This window comes from Neodiprion lecontei, chromosome 5 (genome assembly GCF_021901455.1).
Source record: "Neodiprion lecontei isolate iyNeoLeco1 chromosome 5, iyNeoLeco1.1, whole genome shotgun sequence".
NCBI classification, from domain to species: Eukaryota; Metazoa; Arthropoda; class Insecta; order Hymenoptera; family Diprionidae; genus Neodiprion; species Neodiprion lecontei.
The window spans coordinates 1,064,150-1,084,712 of record NC_060264.1 but is presented as its reverse complement, the minus strand read 5'-3'; the positions used below and the strand labels follow the sequence as shown (position 1 = coordinate 1,084,712).

General features: G+C 43.7%; 1 protein-coding gene and 1 long non-coding RNA gene across 2 annotated transcripts in view; one reads left to right on the top strand and one right to left on the bottom strand.

Annotated features, from left to right (window-relative positions):
- LOC124294501 overlaps window positions 1-20,563 on the bottom strand; it is a 90,963-nt gene that overhangs the window by 21,170 nt on the left and 49,230 nt on the right. The window lies entirely within an intron of this gene.
- The window catches only part of LOC107226325 (ras-related protein Rab-37), a 55,461-nt gene continuing 47,970 nt past the window's right edge, over window positions 13,073-20,563 (top strand). The window contains exons 1-3 of the mRNA XM_015667108.2: window positions 13,073-13,539; window positions 16,071-16,186; window positions 16,929-17,222. Of these exons, the coding sequence (XP_015522594.1) occupies window positions 16,124-16,186; window positions 16,929-17,222 (357 nt within the window). The 5' untranslated portion in view covers window positions 13,073-13,539; window positions 16,071-16,123. The remainder of the gene's footprint in view (window positions 13,540-16,070; window positions 16,187-16,928; window positions 17,223-20,563) is intronic.

The following is a 20,563-nucleotide window of genomic DNA, read 5'->3' as shown; positions in this document are numbered from 1 at the left end:
AGCATCAAAAATCACTACACGTGAAGAGAACTAGCCGGCGGGCGGGGTGGCCGCAGGATGGACAGGATACCCGGGGAACGAGAAGGAAACGCAAGAGAGGCGACGACAGGAAACTTTTATTGGTAGTGGGACTCGACTAGCAACTGGTCAAAACTGACTGGCCGGCACGTTCTACAAATAACAGAGAGAGAGAGACGCGGTATGACATTGACAAGGAAAGGCTGACTGACTGGTACTGATGAATTGATCCGGGATCGTTGAAACATATGAATATCAATTATCGATCTAACTAAACATCGTTTATTTGTTCAAATACATTGTAATCCGATAACATCGAAATAAATTTTTATTCTTCAGAATTTATGACCGAATCAAGTATCATTTGAGTAAACGCAATACTTTTTTATTAACTGATTTAGATAACGAAGGATCCTGATCAATGCAGCGATTTCACTAACTCTTTGTACGTAGATTTTCTGTGCCGTACTTTGAAAACTCTCTACACGTGTTAAAAACTACGTTCAACTTCTTGGATTCAACTGCAACCTGACAGAAGCTTAAGGATGTAAAGGCGTGTAGGTCGAAATCGTTCTAGGTCAATAAAAAATATACATCCTTAAGCGTCTAATTGTAAGTAAGTATAGGAACGGGGCTTGTAATTCAGAGCGACATAATCCGGCTGACGTAAAATGAGTTTTAATCCATACACGGTACCCAGTAAAAATTCCGTAAGAAATTCAAGGACGTTTAAAGGACTTTTCCAGGTAATTTTCAGGTCATTCAGGAACATTAAGAATAGAATATTTTCAGAACACAAGAAAAATTCGAGGATAGTTTCGAGGACGTTTGAAGGACAAGCAGTATTCAAGGACATTTACAAGACCATTCGACACCATGAGTCTGTAACGTTGTTGTATATCGAGTTAAGAGACACGCTGTATAATTATAATTTATTCTAAATTGCCGCCGCAAGGTGTAAAATCGTGCGACGTTTAATTTGCCGAGAGGGCAAACGACGTCGGCGTCCCCTCTGACGAATGAATACCCACCTACCTACCTACCATCTGACTCTTTTGGACGTGACAAGCGAATCGGGGCGAAGGGGTGATCACGGTACGAGCCATGAGGGTAGCTCTCCTCTCCATCGAGCACATATCGCGTTCCCCAACCCCCGAAGTGCGTTTTGTCACCAGGCATCTGATGTTGTTTTTTCTTTTCTCTCTCTCTACTTTATTTTCCTCGCTGTTGTCATGCCAAGGGTGAACAGCTCTGGACCCCTCCCCCGTCTCGGTACCGGCGCTAACGCTTAATTCGGAAGTAAAATATCCCGCTTATCGACTGCGGACGCAACGGGATGCGCCCGAGTGGCGCCGGCGCTTATGCACCCTACACCCCTGCACCCTGCATTGCCTTCCCACCCTGGCTTCGCTCTCATCTTCCCTCTCAGTCACCCTCACCCCGTACAAACGCCTCGCTTCATCCTTTTCCCTCGAAAATGCAGCATGTGATCGTCGTTCTGCAGCACTGAAGGATAAACGCAATCGGGGGTTTAACCCGTGATCATGCGGATGTTTAGGATTCGCACGAATAGGGGTAAAAAAATTAGAAATTTCGGTGAACGGATGGACCAGAATACCGTATTTTCATAAATTCGCAAATCTGAATCGTAAAATTTTTAAGTGTAGAAAGTCCAAGTATAGAAAATTTTAAATATAGAAAATCGAAATACAGAATGACAAAATATAGAATGGCAAAATCAAGAATCTATATACGATTTTATATTATCGAGAGGAAATCTGACGATTCTACACTTCATCATTCTGTCTTCCAACCTTTCTATCCTTTTGCTTCTCCATACCATATACTTTCAACATTTTTAAATTCTACAAATGAACTTTTCGCTTCTTCGAAAATTCGATGTTGTGACTCTGCAATTTTTTGATCTTTCTATATTTTTATCCCCACCCATTCGCACCGTGTTTCAATAGTATGAGGACAATTCAAGCTGTTGGAGCTGGAATCGCTGATTTTTTTAAACCGTTAAACCTATCATTCGTTTTCGAATATATAAAACAGCACGTCGTGTCCGAGAGTGAAAAAAATTTTACCGGGTATGCGAGTGCGTATGAAAAAAGCGGAACAACGTCCTCGCACTTTTACTCAATCTTGGGGTCCGCGATGCTTCGACTTTTCAAGATGTTCCTCTGGAATCTGAGGTAAAAGTACGGGATGCACAGTTCTCTGCTGTACAATAGTTGCTCGAACACACAAATTGAAAAAGTTAGGCAACGCGTGGGAACGCTGCCGGGAGTAAAAACAAACTGAAAACTTTAGAGCACGGTATGAAACGTCTTTCTCGCAAGTTATAGAAGTTTATATCGGTCTGTACTAGGACAATTGGGTATTTCAACAAGAAGTCTGTTATAAGTTATATTAAATCGAGTGTTCGTTAGAGGTGTATACATACATACATCTATACATATGTACACTTATACTCCGCGTAATTTCTTATACTCGCAGTGCTGCAGGGGTGTCTTTGTCAAAAGCGTTGCGGATGCAAAAACCGTGTAGGCTCCAAAGAACCAGCGACAAAAAAAAAAGATGAAACATAATCCATGGTCTGGCAGAGTTAACTACTGGTATAACATACCGAAGTGTTAAGCAAGAAGTCTCATTAAAACCGCGGATTTTCACTGTGTGAAACAGTCTCAATCTCTCTCTCTCTCTCTTTCTCGCACTCGCCTCTCCCTAAAACGCGACGTTTTTTTTTCCCCGCCTCGCTTTTTTGCTGCAAAAAAAATATATATATATATAACGAAGAAAAAGCGAGGGAAAGGAGAAGCGTGAAGTGTAGGGAAAAAAGAATCTCTCCCATCATGAATAAACCTGCAACTAATGCGACCCCTATCGTCGGCACCCCTGAGCCGCAGATTCGTTCGAGAACCGCGACCCTTCTGCTCGGACTATCCATTTATAAATTGAGAAGATCCTGCACCCCTCAACCTGCAACTAACCACGTTCATATTTTATAACGATAAACCTTTATCCATCATCGGTGAGTAGTGTGATGATAAAAATAATTGTACGTGCATGGATAATTGGTAATATCGTTGAATTACCTGTACACTTGTGGTGCGATTCGATCGATCATAATCATCTTTCCTCTTACTGTACATGTATGCAAAGAACATGACCTGGGACGAGTATTTTATCGCACAACTCTTCTCAAGAGCACCTGAGGTGAGGGAAAGCTTTTTAAACACTGCAATTATGGTTGTTCGTTCGTCTTTTGCCATTATTCTGCTGCGTCGACGGTGTAATTGAATGTCGTAAAATTTTTTCCGCACCCCGGATCCATTACAATAGCTTGAATAGAACGCATCCCCTTCTTGCGGATATTATACATGAGCGCATAAATGAAGGAATAAGGAAGCGCGGCAAGCGAAGTGTAATATTCTCGTTAACTTCTTCTTCTTCTTCTTCGACTAAATATAGTACAGAGGGCATCTCAATAAGCGCGGAGTCGTCATCGTTTGCTGTTACCGCTGCTGCTGCATATCGCTTTATTGCTGAATTTATGCTGTCGAGATTTTCGATTCGCAAATGGCGAACGGCACGCGGTGAGCAGAAGCGGAAATATACCGAGAAGAATAATGGGTCCGGGGTAAGGGAGGGAAATCCGAGCGTTAATTTTAAACTGCAAAAGGCCGCTGCTAGCAGATTTGCATCTTCTTTCTACGAAAACACGCGAGCCGAATAATCGCTGTCCTCGGCTTGTCGGTGAGGCACAAATTTCACGTAGCTAAGCCAGCTACACTCACGCACCTAACATTCGAGATGAGCCGCGTAATCAGCTCTGTAAAAAGTTTTTCTTGCATACTTGTGTATATTTTTACTCTGCTTTTGCAATTTACCATTGTTGCGGATTGTATAGGTGTACAATGTGCCAGCCTGCCACGTCTCGGTTAACGCACAACAGCGATTCCCGCAACAAGTGGAAACGCGAGAGAGGAAATAATTAGAATGATTCAGCCCCGGCGATAGCTGAGAGTTTACGTCCTTGTTTTTCGCCGGAAGTTTTCCAAGACACTGCAGATTAATTACGGACCGAATTGTGCCGAGGAATATTCACCCATTTGCGATAATTACGGTCGAACCAATTAAGTATGTAAAATATATATATCTCTATTGGGGTGGTTACTTTTTTAGGTACCCTGCGAAAAGTTAGATTTTAACCTGAAACGAAACCTCGTGAAACTCGAAGTCGGTAGCAAATTTCTGAAAGGTGCTTCATCCGGTTTGAATTTTTCAAACAGTCTAACCGAAATATTTCGAAAATTCTACAAGTTGGGAAACTGTTTTTGGTTTCACTTTGTAGACAGTCAAATGTTCTTTAGAAAATGTCGTGACTACTGCGTGGCATTATTTGTATCAGCTTAGAAGACGAGCGAGATAAAAATTTGCAAAGTAACTTAGCATCTTGCTTCATTTCTTCAATACACTCAACTCTAAACGTTCGTATCGAATACACGACGAACATTTAGGCGTATACTAGTCTTAAACTTTTTTATAGAACATTTCATTATCTACAAAATGAAACCAAAAACAGCTTCCCAACTTTTGTAGTTTTCGCGATATTTCGGTTAGAGTGTTTGAAAAATTGAAACCGATTGAGGCACCTTTCAGATATTTGCCACCGAGTTCCGGTTTCACGAGACTTCGTTTCGGGCTAAAACCTATCTTTTCGAACGGTACGTAAGAAGATGAAGAATTTTTTTTTTTTTAAATATAACCACTCTAATCTATACACTTGCGAACTAAAAATGTTCAAACTAAGGAATCCAAAGTTAACTTTCCTGTAGATATTAAAAACTCGTTATTGGAAAATTTGCCAACAAATCTCGTTCTTTTCAAGTAGGTATAATACGGTGAAAGCCCAGAAGTATACTGAATTTTGCTCTCAACGAGTAATTTTTCATTTCAACAAATGATCTACGTTTCATGCTTTTGCTTCTTCGAGTCTCGTCGCCTACTCCGCGGCTCTCACGGTATGGAGAACCTGCCCGTCGATTGAGATTTCGGGAGCAGGTGGTCCGCGGTAATAAATTGCATTGTAAGCGATCGGTTCGTCCCTCCGCCCTCCGCCCTGCAGCACTCGCCTTTCCGCCTTTCCGCCTCCTCCCCCCCCGCCCCTCACCTCGCCGTCGTCCCACCCCCGCTTCGAATCCACCTGCAAATCGATACCGCGTGACTGCGACTGGTTTTCGTGCCGAGTGTAATTCGTTTGTTAAATAATATTTTACCACTGGCGCGAATTTGTAGAATAATGAAAAAAAACCACGCACACACACACACGTACACACACGTTGTACGACGTAGATCATCTTTATCTGCAAACGATCGATGATGCCCGGCGAAATAAAATAATTTGACTTAATTTGAAGCTAATTGTATGAGAAAAAAAAAATTTGCTTTAGGATCATGACGCTGCCGTGAACAGCGATAAATAGAGAATATCGTCTACAGGAAGAATTATCCTGGTTGAGAAATCTTTATAGGTAGGTATACACGCTGCGTATAATACCTCGAGAAAGCATGATTGATAGACTCTATCCTGACACATGTAATTGCTCTTCGGTAAAATAAATTTAACCTACGTCTTGACGCGGTCTGTATAACTATTGTACATATATTGTATATACATATAGACGTGTGTATTGTAACCTGTTGCGTCGTCGGAAAGCCGTCAGTCGAGCTTCAACGCTGTGTAGGTTTGTACGTCCGTTTCGTACGTATTTATACACGTGTACGTACACCTGTATCTATCAATATAAAATTGCGAGCACAAATAAAATGCTTTTAAATGCTTGCACAATCTAGTCGAGTAATACTTTTTCACGGTTTCCATGGCACGGTCCACGTATTATATTATACCGGTAGACGAATGTTCAAGTAATTGATTCAGTAATCTGGAATCTTGAAGATATAAGTACATCGTGTGCTTGGAATACGACTGAACGGAAAAGGAGTTAATTACATTGAAGACCAAAATTGGGTAGAAATTGAAAAAATGGGGGACTGCGGAAAGTGTAGTATATAAGATCCGATGTATGGAGAAGATAACGGAGCAGAATAATATTAATAACAATGCATGAATAAGAACGGGGATAAATAGTGCCTGATAAATATATAAAAACAAAAAAAAAAAAATAATAAATACATAAAATAACAGCGTCAGCATTATATAAGAAGCCGAGGAACAGTATCTTTTTACCATCTTATTCTTTCTTCCTCTTCTTCTTCTTCTTCTTCTTCTTCTCCCCCTTTGTATCCCCGCTTTTTTCACCCCTCGATTTGTAAGAAAACATAAAGGAACAAAAAAAAACCAAAAAGAATCAAAAAGAATACGAAAAGTAATGGTCGAGGCAAATAGAAAGAAAAGGTAAGCGGCGCGGCAACCGGTCAGGTGAGTTTTTGACCGTCTGCCGCTGGAGTAGCAAGCGAGACACGAAGCTGGCAGACCTCCCATTCCCCCATCTCTCTGTTCCTCTCTCGCTGCCCTTCGGCGTCCTCACCCCACCCACGGCGTACTCGCGTTCGGCAAAAGGGTCCAACATAGGCTGATCGCGGTTCACCTCTGGCCCTTCAACCCTCCACGTCCCGCCCCCGAAACCAAGAAGAGGAACGAGATGGAATGGGAGGAGGAGGAGGAAGAGGTGGAAAAAACCCGAGTATTCTACGCCTGTAGGTTTATATGTATAACTGCCAAAATATCGACCGCCGTCATGCATGCCACTGTCATATTTTTCGTTCCCCTTCATCCATCACCAATTGGAGTGTAATTTGACCTGAAGTATGGAGCTTCCAATGCGCAGTTCCATCTATTGGACCTTCTTTCGCTCAATTTCAGATTTGGCGCGAACGAAAATCCCTAGAAATTACAGTGGAATCCGTGATCCGGAGGTATAATAGTTTTCCTTGCCAGTGTCGAAGTGAAAGAAATCGTTCTGTACGAAAATGTACGGCTGAGGCTTCAATGCATTTTACGACCTGCGCTAAAGTCAAATAATGGATATAGTAACTATTGAACGTCAATGGTACAGACATACAGTTACTTGAGAGAACAGTAGCGTCGAATTTTTCGACAATCCTCCAGAAGATCATGCATTGTTTTCGGAATCAGTGAAACGCAGGTGCGATTTTGCGTGGAAGTTAAACAGCGATTCCGCGAACATGCGGGTCTGGGCTGACCGAGAAAATATTAAACGACATCTGTAAGGAAAACACGATACAAGGAAATAAGGTGAAAAAATGCGCATACGCTTTGGTTGAACCAAACAGAAAACATATCCAAGGTGACGTCACATAATAGGTTTGATATTTTTATTATTTTCGCAACTTTTGACTGCAGACATAAGCATTTTCAGGAAAAAGAATATACGGAAACAAATAAGTAACGTCAAGTAACCTATATTTACGTGATTTCTGTGACGTTATATTGGATATCCGCAGACTGAGCGAAAATCGGTCTTCAGTTCTGACACACCTTATTTCCTTACATCATGGTACAGAAGCGAGTACATCTTCTCGCGACTCAAGTCTAGTTTGGAATTCCGTTGGAAAGAAAGTACAGAAACGACTAACCGACACTGCTGCAGGTAAGTAAAGAGCGCATTCACTCGGTCCGTTTAACCGATGCAACCGGATATTCCGCACTGCGGTAAACTCCGTCCGCCTAATTGGGTGCACAGGTTGTTGTTTACCCTGTTTTTTCAAATCCTGGCCTGCCTCTCGACGGTCACGAATTGCATTGAAGGTATGCGTATAATACTAGTGATGTAACGAATGTGAATTTTCAAATATTCGCGTATACGAATGCGGATGCACATTTTTAAATCTGGCGCCATTTCTCCATGGCTAAACATCGACAGTTGATTGAACGACGGTACACCATGCAAGTCACACGCGCAAATTAGCGCCGTTTGCATCTTATCATGGAAATTGCCAAGCTGTTACGAACTAAGCCGATTGTTTGTTTCATTATTTAACGACAAATTGATCAGAGACTCAAATTAATTTTGAGATTAGAGCGTGATTCAAACGTGAAGACAAACTTTTGTAATATAAGTCCATCAAAACAATGTTTTTTGTCTTATTTAATATTATTTTGACAACTTTTACAAGCAAAATATGAATTACTTGTGACAGTCATATTCGAAAAATATTCGCACGATATTTGCGAATGCGAATATTCGTTACATCACTGGCGTTATACTGGCTTACGCGAAATTGGTGATAATCTCTCGTCGTCGATTTATCGTTACAGGTATATGATTTCCGCTTTTTACTCATCCGAAAGCGGTTGCAGTAGATCCTGTTTGACAAGCGCGGCAAGTGTATCGGTTACATTGGGCCTGGTTGGAGCTTCGCGTGCGGTTTCAAGATTTCCACTACATGAAGTTTCTAGAAAAACTGACTCACAATCAGTCCGTGCATATCGCACAAGCTTTTGAAACCGTGCGAATGAATTCGTCCGTTAAGAGCCGGGGAACAATCGGTTTCAGCGTACATTGCGCATCTTCGGAGAGTTCTTACGAGTGTTTTTTCACTTCCGAACACTCGAAGAAGTGCAGGATCGTAAACACGAATGGTATTATAGGTACCTACTTTTATCGCGGAACGGGCGTCTATAAGCGTCTGCATGAAGTACGGATATAAAAAGCTGTTTCGCTATAATTGAGCGAAACCACGTGGCAACCCCCTCGATTATATTGAGATGGAAGAGCGCAAGGACGAGTTGTTACACTGACCTCGGAATCACAGATGTTCCGTTACGCACAGATCGTGGGAACGGAATTTTTCCTGTAAACACGCGATATAAATCTGCAATGAAAAGAATTCGCGCAAGCAAATATTTCACCACTTTCACGACGGTGATGCAGTAATTGCACTGCTACTTCCTGCCTTACTATCATGGTGTCCAGTAAGCAAAACCTAACAAATTCAAGGACATTTCTAGGTTATTCAAGGACATTCAAGAAACATAAAAGTACACGAATGCAGAGAACAGAGGGCACTGTACATGATCGGCGCGACGTACGAGGTATAGGTTAGTTATACTACAATCTGTTGGTAGGGAAAAACGAAAGCGCGGTTTGAGAAGGGACTCGACTTTTTAGGAACGAGAAAAATTCAAGAACATTTCTAGGACCTCGAGTAATTCTGGGACCATGACTATGTAATTCTTACAAGAGCTACCCGCCCTTGGAATTCGCCCAGAAGCGTCATCGTTTCGCAAATTATAAAACCCAGTTAAGATCATTCGATCAACGGTTATACAATCTACACCAATTTCTTCAACCTCTTCAACCTCGAGTTTATTATAATTGTCTTCGTTAAAACGATTGAACGATTGTTCAGACGACACTCTCTGCGTTTTAGCGTGATTCGATGGCGCAAGTGAAAGATTGTTAACATCGCCAAGTTACCAAACCATTTCTGGTATTGAGGTTCTTGAATAATTCTCTCATGAAACGTTCCTTAGCTTCAGATGATTATCGAATTCCTGTACCTATGCAATTGATTAATTATCTAACCACCGCATTTAGCTGACTGGGTGCCATAAAATTCTCTCTCAATTTTACCCACGCCTTTGCAAAGTATAATAGATGAACGATTTGTGGTCATCTTTATAAAATTCAATGTTTTCAAACACGACTTGTAAACGAAAAATGAAATAATTCGATTTGCATGACTAAAAACCAACTTCTAGCACTTTAAAACAAAAGATAGCTACTGCTTGACGCACTACATTCTTTGAAACCACGGTGTTAAAGATAGTAGATAGAAACCGAACACCTTTCTACCATTTCCAGCCATAACCTTCGATAACGGATACTTCGATGACCAAACTAATCTTTACCTACGACCACCCCCGTCATGGTAAGAGAAAATCGAGGACAGATAAGGCTGTGGAAAAGACGATATGCGCAAAGGTGGAAGAGCTGTTGAAGAGAACGAGATGGACGAGCTGCATCGACGTCGAAGTCCCGAGGAACGAACGGAGCTCGACTCCTGATATAAGGGCTCCTGGTCGTCGAGACAGGAACGACCTCCGAGGTTTCATCTTCTCCTGGTATCGTTCGGGCCTGAGTTCGGTTTCTTCCATACAAGGTAGGGGGTGGACACCAGGGTGTGAAACGGCAGCACCAGTTTGGTCATAATTCCTGTTTAGCCGGTGCAGGTTATGGGCGGTGCCCCGGGCCACCTGCCCGGCGTTATGATCGCCTGGGTCCCGAGGCGAAGGACGTGGACGTGCAAGATGGCGACCCGACGCTAGCGTCGTCACGCCCGCGCCGCGTAGCAAACAGGGACGCATGTGTCACCCGCTAGGCGGAGGTGATTCCGTTTCATCTCCTTCTCTCCATCGACGATCGCGAACCGCACAGTAGCTGCAAATCCGAACGACGAATGCAACGTTTCGCATGGATTCGCAACCTCCTCTCATCGCTCGAGGTCTCCCTCAGGCCTTTGTTCTCCGTCGCGTTTTATAATCTGGCGGCGAGGGGGGGGGTTAAAATTACGCGGCTCTCCGACAGCTTCGTCATCGATTCGAAATTCATTGAAATGCAAAAATCAGCGAAATGAAAACGCGCCGCCCCGTTAAGAGGGGTAACATCGCTCGTGTTTCTTCCCGTGCTAATTGGAAAGTCTCTTCAGCCGCACGTGTTTGTTTCCCCGATATTTATTTTTTTATTTCGTTTCTTTTCTTCGTCTCGCTCTGCCAAGTGGAGACCCGGTTTCTTGTCCTCCGTCCATTCGTTCTCCCTCATTTTCTCGGCGCCTGTCATTCTCCGAGGGTCGTTCTTAGCCGTTTCTTTTCAAGTGCTGCTCTCGGAATTTGGAGCGTGCTCATACAAGGTCCCCTGGGGGGATGGGGGTGAATGTTCGCGCTGTTGAAGCACCGTGTCGTCATCTGGTGTCAGTTTCCGGAAGATTTTTCGCACCCGGCGCAAACGTGACCCAAACAACTTGCGCGACTTGAATCGTTAAGCAGTCGACCCTCCTCCACGTGTCCGCTCTCCCTTGCCTGATGTTTCGGAGACTGGCGGCAACGTTCTACGTTATCGGCCGAGTTCGTTCTAGCCCCGGTAGCTAAGGGTTGATCAGAATAGCACCGAAGCCGGCGATGGCACCAGCTGGTGTTTTTCAAAATCCGCGATCACAGGTCTGCCAAAATCCCGGGTCCTTCGATCATTGAAGCATCATTCAGCCTACCGATCGATCGGTCGAAAACGTTTTTCAACTTGAAGAAGTCAAGTCGTATGATTTAATCTGCAGGTTCTTACTCAAATTTCAACAGTGCAGATCTTACAGTGTGATTATTAAACATATTATGATCCTCTTACGAGAAAACAATTCATCTATAACCAACACTGATATTTCCAGGAGAAAACACACAGTAGTATGATTCCAATATCAACGACATTTCGCAGCTATTTGCATTGGGATTTTTACTACATTGGAAAGGCTGTCTATGAAATCAACATTCAAAGGCGACAGTTAAAATACTTGACCAACCTAAAACAAACTCTCTCAAACCGCCACTGACCCGTATATACTCGGAAATAGAGACTGACTTTGTACTGCATGAGATGTCCGTTCGTTTTTACAACGAATAAACGACCTCGTTGTAATATACGAATTATAACTTCGTTCCTCAGAGTCCCTGAAACCCTGTCTCATCGCATATTCACAAATTGCCTTAGTTATTATACGATTCACCGTGAGTTCTGCAATGCGGACGGGTTACTACTTCAACTAACGACCTCCAGAGACATAAAATATACCTACACCAACTACAAATGTATACCTATGTATAATATAATCATTCAACACTTCGGTACAACATACATATACTGCAGAAAACAATCAAACTGCGATGATTTTTGTACTGGATTTGATCAAGTTTCACATCTACTGCATGAGAATAAAATTCCGTCAAAAGCATCCCGCAGAATCCTTATAGAAATTGGCCCCCAGTTGAATTGACTGGATTTTCAGTATGTTATAGTACATATCCTCTACTAGTCCCAAAAATCAGTAGTTTCCGAGATACAGGCTTCGGAAGAAGGGTGTCCAGATTTTTTGATATCTATGGACTTCGTCATTTTCATGTATTATAAAGCTTCAAGGGTACTCGAAATCAAACGAATCAATCAAAATTTGCACGGTTGATTCTCAAAAATGGGCAGAAAGCTGTAATTGATTCCATCGATGCATCGATTCCATCCACGAACTCGATGGTTTACTGGAAGGAGGTGCAACGTCAAATTTCGCGTGAAGAACGAGATCCTCCAAACCTTGCAAGAATCGACTTGTCCTGTTTTTCACGCCTGCGCAAAGTCTCGGCGAATCGGCCGTACAGTTTTTGAATGATACATTTGATTTCAAGCCCCCCTTGAAGCTTTGTAATTCGTAAGAATCGCATAATCCATGGATATAAAAAAATTCATTCACCCCCCTTCTGAAGTCTATGTATCATAAGCTACTGATTTTTGAAACTCGTGTCCATAAGAACTTTTGATATAACATACTGAAAATCCCGTCAATTCGATCGAGAGCCAATTTCCATAAGAATTCTGCGGGGTCTTTTCGTGAAAATTGAATTTCACAGGTTTATAGATCTGATAGAATTTTGTAAAAATGGCCAAGTCTTGATCGTATATCGACGTATTATTCGATGGAATGAGAAAGTTGGAACTTCTTGATACAGACGCGTAATATCTGTCCGGTGCCCTATCATCAAGTCCAAGGAACTCCTGCTGCACCCTTAACCGACGTAGGTCAGGGTTGTTCACGAGCGAAGATAGCTGGATCAGCGGTGGTCTATAGGTGAGGGAATTTTTAAGAGGAAGAACGATGCGAGGGTGAGCTCGTCCATTGATCTCGGTGTATAAAGCGTGCGTCGCGGAGTCGGGCAAGGGTGCCGTAGTGACGTCACATCTGGCGTCGGAATCGATCCGTCGAAGCGACGGCCGCGGGTATTAGGTTGGGCTGCACGTTACGCGAGAACAGGCGAGCCTCGAAACCGTCGCGTGAGTTCTTCTCTCTACGTGAACAGCGATTTTCGGTCCCCCGGTTGGTTGCATAAAATTCAGTCCCGCTCGAATCGCCCGGCGATTCCTCCTGGATACCCTAGACGAGGATCCTGACGTTAAAGGACACGCGAGTTACTCGTGAACCACGTGTATCTCGTGTTATAAACGTGCACTACAGCCAACCAGTGACGCAACACGTTACAGTGACGTAGGTATAAACGAAAAGTGACGATAAGTGGCACGATGGCGTAACGCGCCTGCGTCGGATCGACGTATCTTGGGGTGTTCTTCGACAAGCGTATAATACCCTCAACTGCGATTCTAGCCTATCTCTTTCCTTCTTTGATTAGTGTTACAACGCATAAGAGTGTCGTTTTGGATTATAAATAACATCCTCAGCCAGCCACCCGTAAACGTCGTTTGAAACATCCGTTTGTCGGTGAGTTAGACGGTCATACTATACAAGTACCTGTACATATTTGCACCGTGATCTAAGCATGTTGGTCCTAGGTTTATTCTCCAACTTTCTTACAATCCAAAGGAATGCTGATTCCCCAACTTTTTTTTTTACAATAAATCCCGTACTTTCCGGCGGTACGAAATCCAAAGATACAATTACAATTATCGGCATGTGGATTTGAAATTTTCTAACCTCGCTGCGCATGAATTCTTCTCGTTTATGTTCTCAAAGCTTTTGTACCAAATTTAAACCCTCTCAACTCGACAACCGACAGGGTGAATTCGTATTGAATATAGATCTGCGAATACGCATGAGTAAACGCGTATTATCATTCGCTGTCAAGTGACCAGGTGATAGCGCTTAATTCCGAACGTCAACGTGGCCGGAGGGATAGCAAAGTTTTAATTAAATTTCGAAAAGCTTTTAACACCGGCCATGATTCAATTTCGCTGACTTTGTAAAGTTGCGGATGTGACACGATTATACCGTCTTAACAAATTGACTTGAATTTTATACCAAACAAGATTTATTTATAAATGTATATATGTGTTACGTACAATTGTAACTCCAAAAAAGTTGAATTCTAATTCGGAGAACTCGAAGTATGTACTGGCAAGTTTCGTAATCACGACAAATTAACCTGTTCAAGCGGGAGTCTCGAAATTAAATCAACTTCTCAGACGCGACGTTTTTGATCCAATACCCTATTCAACAACCTGCCTTAAATGAAAACTCGATATGAAACTAAGGACCAGGACGAAATTTCAATGTAAAGCTTCATCTAAATAATGTCAAGCTAGACGGTATAGAGCGAAGGTCGATGTAAAGAGCGAGCTTACCGCGCAGGCGGTTCCGTTGGCCTCAATTTCTAACACGGATCGTGTCGATCGATTCCACAAGGTTTGCACAATACTCACGCTGCATATAGAGGTTACTTTTCTCACCAAAACGTCATGCACGACAAGCTTTATTGCCGCGATTCGACGTTCTATCAAAATTTAACCCCGATGATCAAGACTGATTTTCTCGATTTGACAAGACGGCTTGTAAGTAAATTGAAACAGACTCACTCATAATAAAGATAATAATCATGAGTATGCGATTTAAAATTGACTAATTAAGGTGTCAATCAAAATTATCACGCTAATAGAATCGCAACCAATCTTACGACTATGGATAAATTAAACGCACTGGTAACCCTTTACTACCGTCTTTTTTGAACTTTGGGCAATGTTTCTTCGGCGTCTGTTGCGTAACAATGAATGTCATTTAATACATACGTCGAGTAAGAAAGGTATAAACACACCCTGGGCACCGATGCGTGTAATTCAGCTTGAAAGAAGAAAAGAGAAAAAGAAAAATGATGAGACACATACGTAATGCCAGCTCACTAATTGTGTGGCTTGTCTAAATACGACGTTTTCTTCGATCAAAGAGATGATTTTGAGCTTTATTATGACATACCGTTGCCAGGGTATTTCACTGTTTGAACTAAATTAAATCAAGTACAAGATTAATTGGTTCTCATAAAAGCCATTGCAAGATAAAAGTCTGGAGAACTTTGTTTAATTGTACTGTTTGTGATGAAACAAGTTACACGTAATAATTTTACAACTAGGTCAAAAATTTCATCGCCTCAAACAACCTTATTGCCAATCTTATAACATCAGCATTTACCACAGGGTATTATAAGGTACCTAATAATGCAGTTACACACGCAGTTTAGATCGCGATAAATTCAACGAAGCTGAATAGCTCAACTTTTAGAGATTCACTCGCCGCCCACCGCTTAACGTGATCATGTAAAAGTCGCGGACAAGTGTTAATCTAATCAGGCATGATAACTGGGACTTTAGTCGGACTGTCTATTACACCTTCGTAGATCTGGAAACAGGATCTAGAATTTCAAGTAGGTACAAGATTGCGCCAAAGGCACATCTGTAATTCACACTGTCCATTTCCTTTGTCTATGCGTTTCGCGGTTGGAGCTGCGGTGACTTATAGGAACCAAAATCGCCCAGCGTGGGCGGGAATTATAGGTAGATATTGTGGTGGGTGGATCTCTCGTTCGACAAGGGCGCGAAAGAGAAACAGAGAGAGAGAGAGATAGAGAGAGAGTGGAGAGAGGTTCTCGGTGATTTACGAGTCAAGCGAGAAGGTAAGAGATCCATAAGTTGAATGGTTCGCACTCACACAGACACTCGGTAAGTATCGGGAAAAAGACGCGTGAGTGGGATTTAAGACACGATATATTACAATGATATTCTCGAGAAGTCGCAAAGATCGGTAAAGTCAAGGATCGTTCAACGAATCGCAACTCGTAATTAAAACTATCGAACAAACAGTCCCGGCGCCAATCATCACTAAAACTGATAATATCAAGTCCGCAAGTTACATTCATGAGCTAATTATCACTGCATGGTCTGGTTGAGTTTAAAAATGTTGTACTCCGTTAGATAAATTAGAAATTAATCAAACCGAGATTATTTTAGAGTTATTCTTTTCCACAGAGAACCAATGTGACAATAATTGTACGGAAGATAAGACCAGTCAGGCAAAAACCATGAGGGGTGGAAGCGGCGGCAATCCTGCAATGGTCACCGTGCCGGCGTCAGCCTCGTTGAACGTAAGTCTACGATAAATTTTTCTGACCACAATCAAATAAAACTAACGATATACCGTTAAGGAATCGAGGTCACTGGTATAGAAATAATTATTTTCATACAGTCATTCACACAGCCAATCCTCTCCACACAACGCATGAAGTAAGACGTAGTTAAATGTTCCAACTTCAAATATCCCCTCGCCAGGATTCAATGAACCAAAAAATCGAATTCCGATATTGTGAATGTGCAAGGTTAAACTTGAGCCAAAGATCACGTAGAGGTATTAGGTTCAACCGTGGGTCCTTCAAGCTCTCTTCATTTCTGAAGTATGTAATGTTGAAAGCGGCGGAAGCAGGTTCAGCACTTGGTATAATTTGCATATACGAGCAAGTGGTTAGAGTCAATCCATTAGTCGGTTAGATCCGCCCGCTCGGTGCGTTCATGCAAACAGGGTTTATGGAGGGGGCCGCCAGTACAGGAGGGGCACCCTTTGTGCCCCGAGGCCAGAAAGCTCCCCTGAGTAAAGTGGAGGGAGTTTGAAACGCGGCATAGGGCCGCCCTGGGACATTGTCGCCCGGGGTCGTAGGGCGGTCTATCCGATGAAATGAAATGGAGGGTTTGTTCGTTAGGGCTTGGATGGAAGCGTGGCGATGCCCCCGATTTTGCCGGGCTCCCCTTTTCCCCTTAAGCTTGTAATACGTAGGTTACAAAACTCCTGACTTTATTCCAACGCAGCCCAATGCGAGATTTTCAAACCCACAGATCATGACGGGTGACGACAGCATGAGCGACGACGTCTTCGAGCTCGACGACGAGATATCAGAGGCGACACTTGACTATGTGAACAACTCCGGTGGCGGAGGTTTGGCGCCCGGTAACATCGGTGAACAATTACCGGCTACTGCCCCTTCTCCGACTGGCTACAGAGACTACAAGCCACCCATCGAGGTGCTCAACAATTCCTACAGATCCACGTCTCAGGGATCTGAAAACGGCTCTGCGACACGCGGCAGCGTTAAGAAGACCACCATAAAGGATGAAGGCATCGCGCACAAGGTAAGAGGGTGATGACGTTTGCTTGCCAAATCGTACCTACGAAGCTAGAGAAATTCCTTGCCACGAAGTCACTGGCTATGGCGGTGAAACCGCATAAACGAATCTCTGGATCAAGATCATCGAGATCACGGATCGTATCCGATGATATCGAATCCTTCGATACCGTTTGATCATAGTTTGCGAAGAGACTCACTGCTGGTATGGTAGGTATTCGATGCTGTTGGAGCACCGAAAAGGTCCCGTAAAAAGCAGCGTTCGCGTGTCGTACGGATGCTTCAAGGTCACCGTCTTTCCTCCATGCGGTGCGATCAGGCTTCGTGGAGGTTCTTAAGCCGCACGGTGCTGAGGCTACAGTACGCGACGTTAGCTGGGTGTCTCACTCGGGCTCCTTCTCTCTTCCAACTTCCATCCTCCTCCCTTTCTCAGCTCTTCATTTTCTTTTTCTCGAGTTCCCCCCGACTCCGAACGCTCCGTCCTCCTCATCCCTTCTCCTTTTCTCTCGCTCTCTTCTCGCGCATAAAACGATAGCTGATCCGAACCTTTCAGCTCTGCTTTCGGGTTTCTTTTCCTGCATGGAGTCTCTCACCTCTGATACGCTGCACAGATTTACGAAGTCGATCTGATGCAAGCGCCAAAGACTCCCCCTTGTTCTTTGATCTCATCTCGTCAAGACAAAAACATTACCCTCTTTATCTCACCGTCTGAGACGACTGTGTGAAATAGTGACACAGATTTTGCGCCACAGTATATACACCACGTATAATACGTCGGCTGCAGCTTGTTCTGGTTATGGTTATGCTTTTGCCTTTAGTTCTCGTTATGGTTCCGGTCATGATTTCCTTGCCAGCGTGGTCACCCGACAGTACGTCAAACTCGACTGCGTCCTCCACGCGTAGGGCAGGAAGCAGCGCGAGTCGAACTGGCATCGCAGACCGGCACAGGCCTTAAGCGGTGACTGGAAACGCGAATTGAGAATATCGGGGTCACACAAGTCGGCCGGGAATTGTATAATAACAGCCGGCTTATCAGACGGCGGCTGATAAAAATAGCCTGTACCTACACCAAGCGCCTTGGAATAATGGCTCCGTAAGCGTATAACCTACTCTGCATCGATTTTTGCACCGCGCGATATACGCGAGTGATAATGTCTCCGGAGCCATCGAGACGGGTAAGAAGTTGGTCTGCCAACGCGAAAGGCAAGGTTGCAGTGGAACTGCGTGCCACCGCGTGGAGCACATCTGGTCGAATCGAGCCTCCGCATACAAATTGAGTTAGAGTCATCATGGTAATAGAAATGGCAGCCGCGGTTGCGAATCAGTCCTTCTTCTCCGACCTTACAAGTCACTACCGACTGTAGTCTCACTTTGGCAAATGAACCTCGGATTGCACATCTTGTAGATTTCTGGGTGCATTAACGAGCCGAACGATAATGAAAAACGCGGTACAGAACTCGGGTTTCCTTGATTGGCAAAACGAAATGAAACTTTTATACTCGTGTATCCAAGAGCTTTGTAAATCGTGTAGAGTTACCCGGTTGGCAACTGCGCGTTGTAACAATTGGAGAACTTTTGATACTGTTGTATGGGTAAAAAGAAAACAGACACACACACACAGAGGGGGGCCAGGAATTAGCCAGACCGGGTATGAGCGGAGTTAACTTTTTGCCAACTGAAATGGGATTATCAGGGTTGAGTGTCCAGGTGAACGGATGGTTCCAAAGGATTTCCATTCCCTCCAGCAGTGTCCTGTCTACGTTACTCGGAGTCTGGAGCTCTCAAAGGGAAACGAAACACGGAGGTAGAGGCACTTTATACCCGGTACAAAATGGTGGAGCTCAGCCCCGGACCGTCTCTCAGTTTGAATTTTTGCTGGTGCCAGTCGACGAGGGTATATAGAGTCGCGTTATATAGAAAACCTGGCAAAGAAAGGGTCGGCAATAAATATCTACGTATCAACGGGCAGTTCTGTGTTACCCGCTGGAGAATATATGTAAGGGACGACGCAAGAGAAGCAGAAAACCTGTTTTCAATCTGAAATCACTCTCTCAGGTTCCGCCCGAGCAGCTCTTTCGTGCGTCAACCCAAAGTCCTTCTCAGACTTCGGCTCAACCAAGTATTTCAGAGACACCCGAGATAAGAGTTTCGTTCCTTGCTGTTTACTCTCCATTTACATGCATATAACTCGGACCTCCGGACCCCCTTCGTCAACCACTGTACCATTCCTCATTCGATTCTTCCCGCACACGCACACTCTCGATATTTTCGTCAAGACGTTATTGCGCAGTGAAAAATCAGCAAGTGGATACGTCAACGTCTTTTCAATTCAAGTGGAATCGGTTACCTAGAATACCGTTCGTCATAAGATTATTAATTCGATCTTAAATAAAGAAGAAACTAACTTTTTAAACGAACTCGTTGGATTTCGTTCTGCTATTTATGTAGAAAACCAATTTTCCTGCTCTATGGAAAAACAAAGAATTAGACTGATCGTGAGCATAATCCTAAACAAGTGATCGTACCTGTCGTTAGCTTCGCAAATTTTACACGAGGCTTGGGAATCCAGAAACAAAAGTTGAACGGTGACGGCCTGACACAGTTTCCGCGTAATTTCGTATGATTAACGCGACTTGGCCGACCTTGGAATACAGAATGTATGGTTGTTCACCCATCGCGTGGTTGGCTCAGAGGACAAAAGCGGTGTATTCGGGGTGACCGACTCCGAACTCGATCATTTAGACAAATGGAAAAGGGGGTGACAGTTCACGGGTTGGTCCCTTCTTAGTTCCCCGGGGAGGTTGAAGACGATCCTTCGGGGTCCGCGTCAGGCGGAACATTCATCATCGACTAATCGCGGACGTTGGGTTGGTTGGAAGGTTCGTTGGGAAATTGGTGTATATACAGCCCAAGCTCATATCAGGAACAGCTATCCACGGTTCGGTTCAAATCCTCATTGAGTACCACTGCAACGGCTGGTGGGCAAACATGCACATGTACAAGAAGGGCACAGGTAGTGGGGTTACCCATATGCAGAGCGCATACATAGCGTGCGAGATACTCGGTTCGTTTGAGTATTTGAGTTGCGTCTGGACTGCTGGAGCTTCGACGACGGTAAACGGGTAACGCGATATGCAGCGCAGTGGGGTTAGCTCCAAGGTTCCCTTATGCACTAGCAGTAGTACCCTATATACCAACAAGTATTCCCTAAGCCGGGGCTCTCGCTTTGTCCCGCTCGAGCTCCCGCTGCTACCGCGATCAAACCGTGATGACCTACGACCCGACCTTGTACGCGGAATTGCCGGAAAATACTTCCAATGATATTTTCAAAACGTTATTGTAATTCGG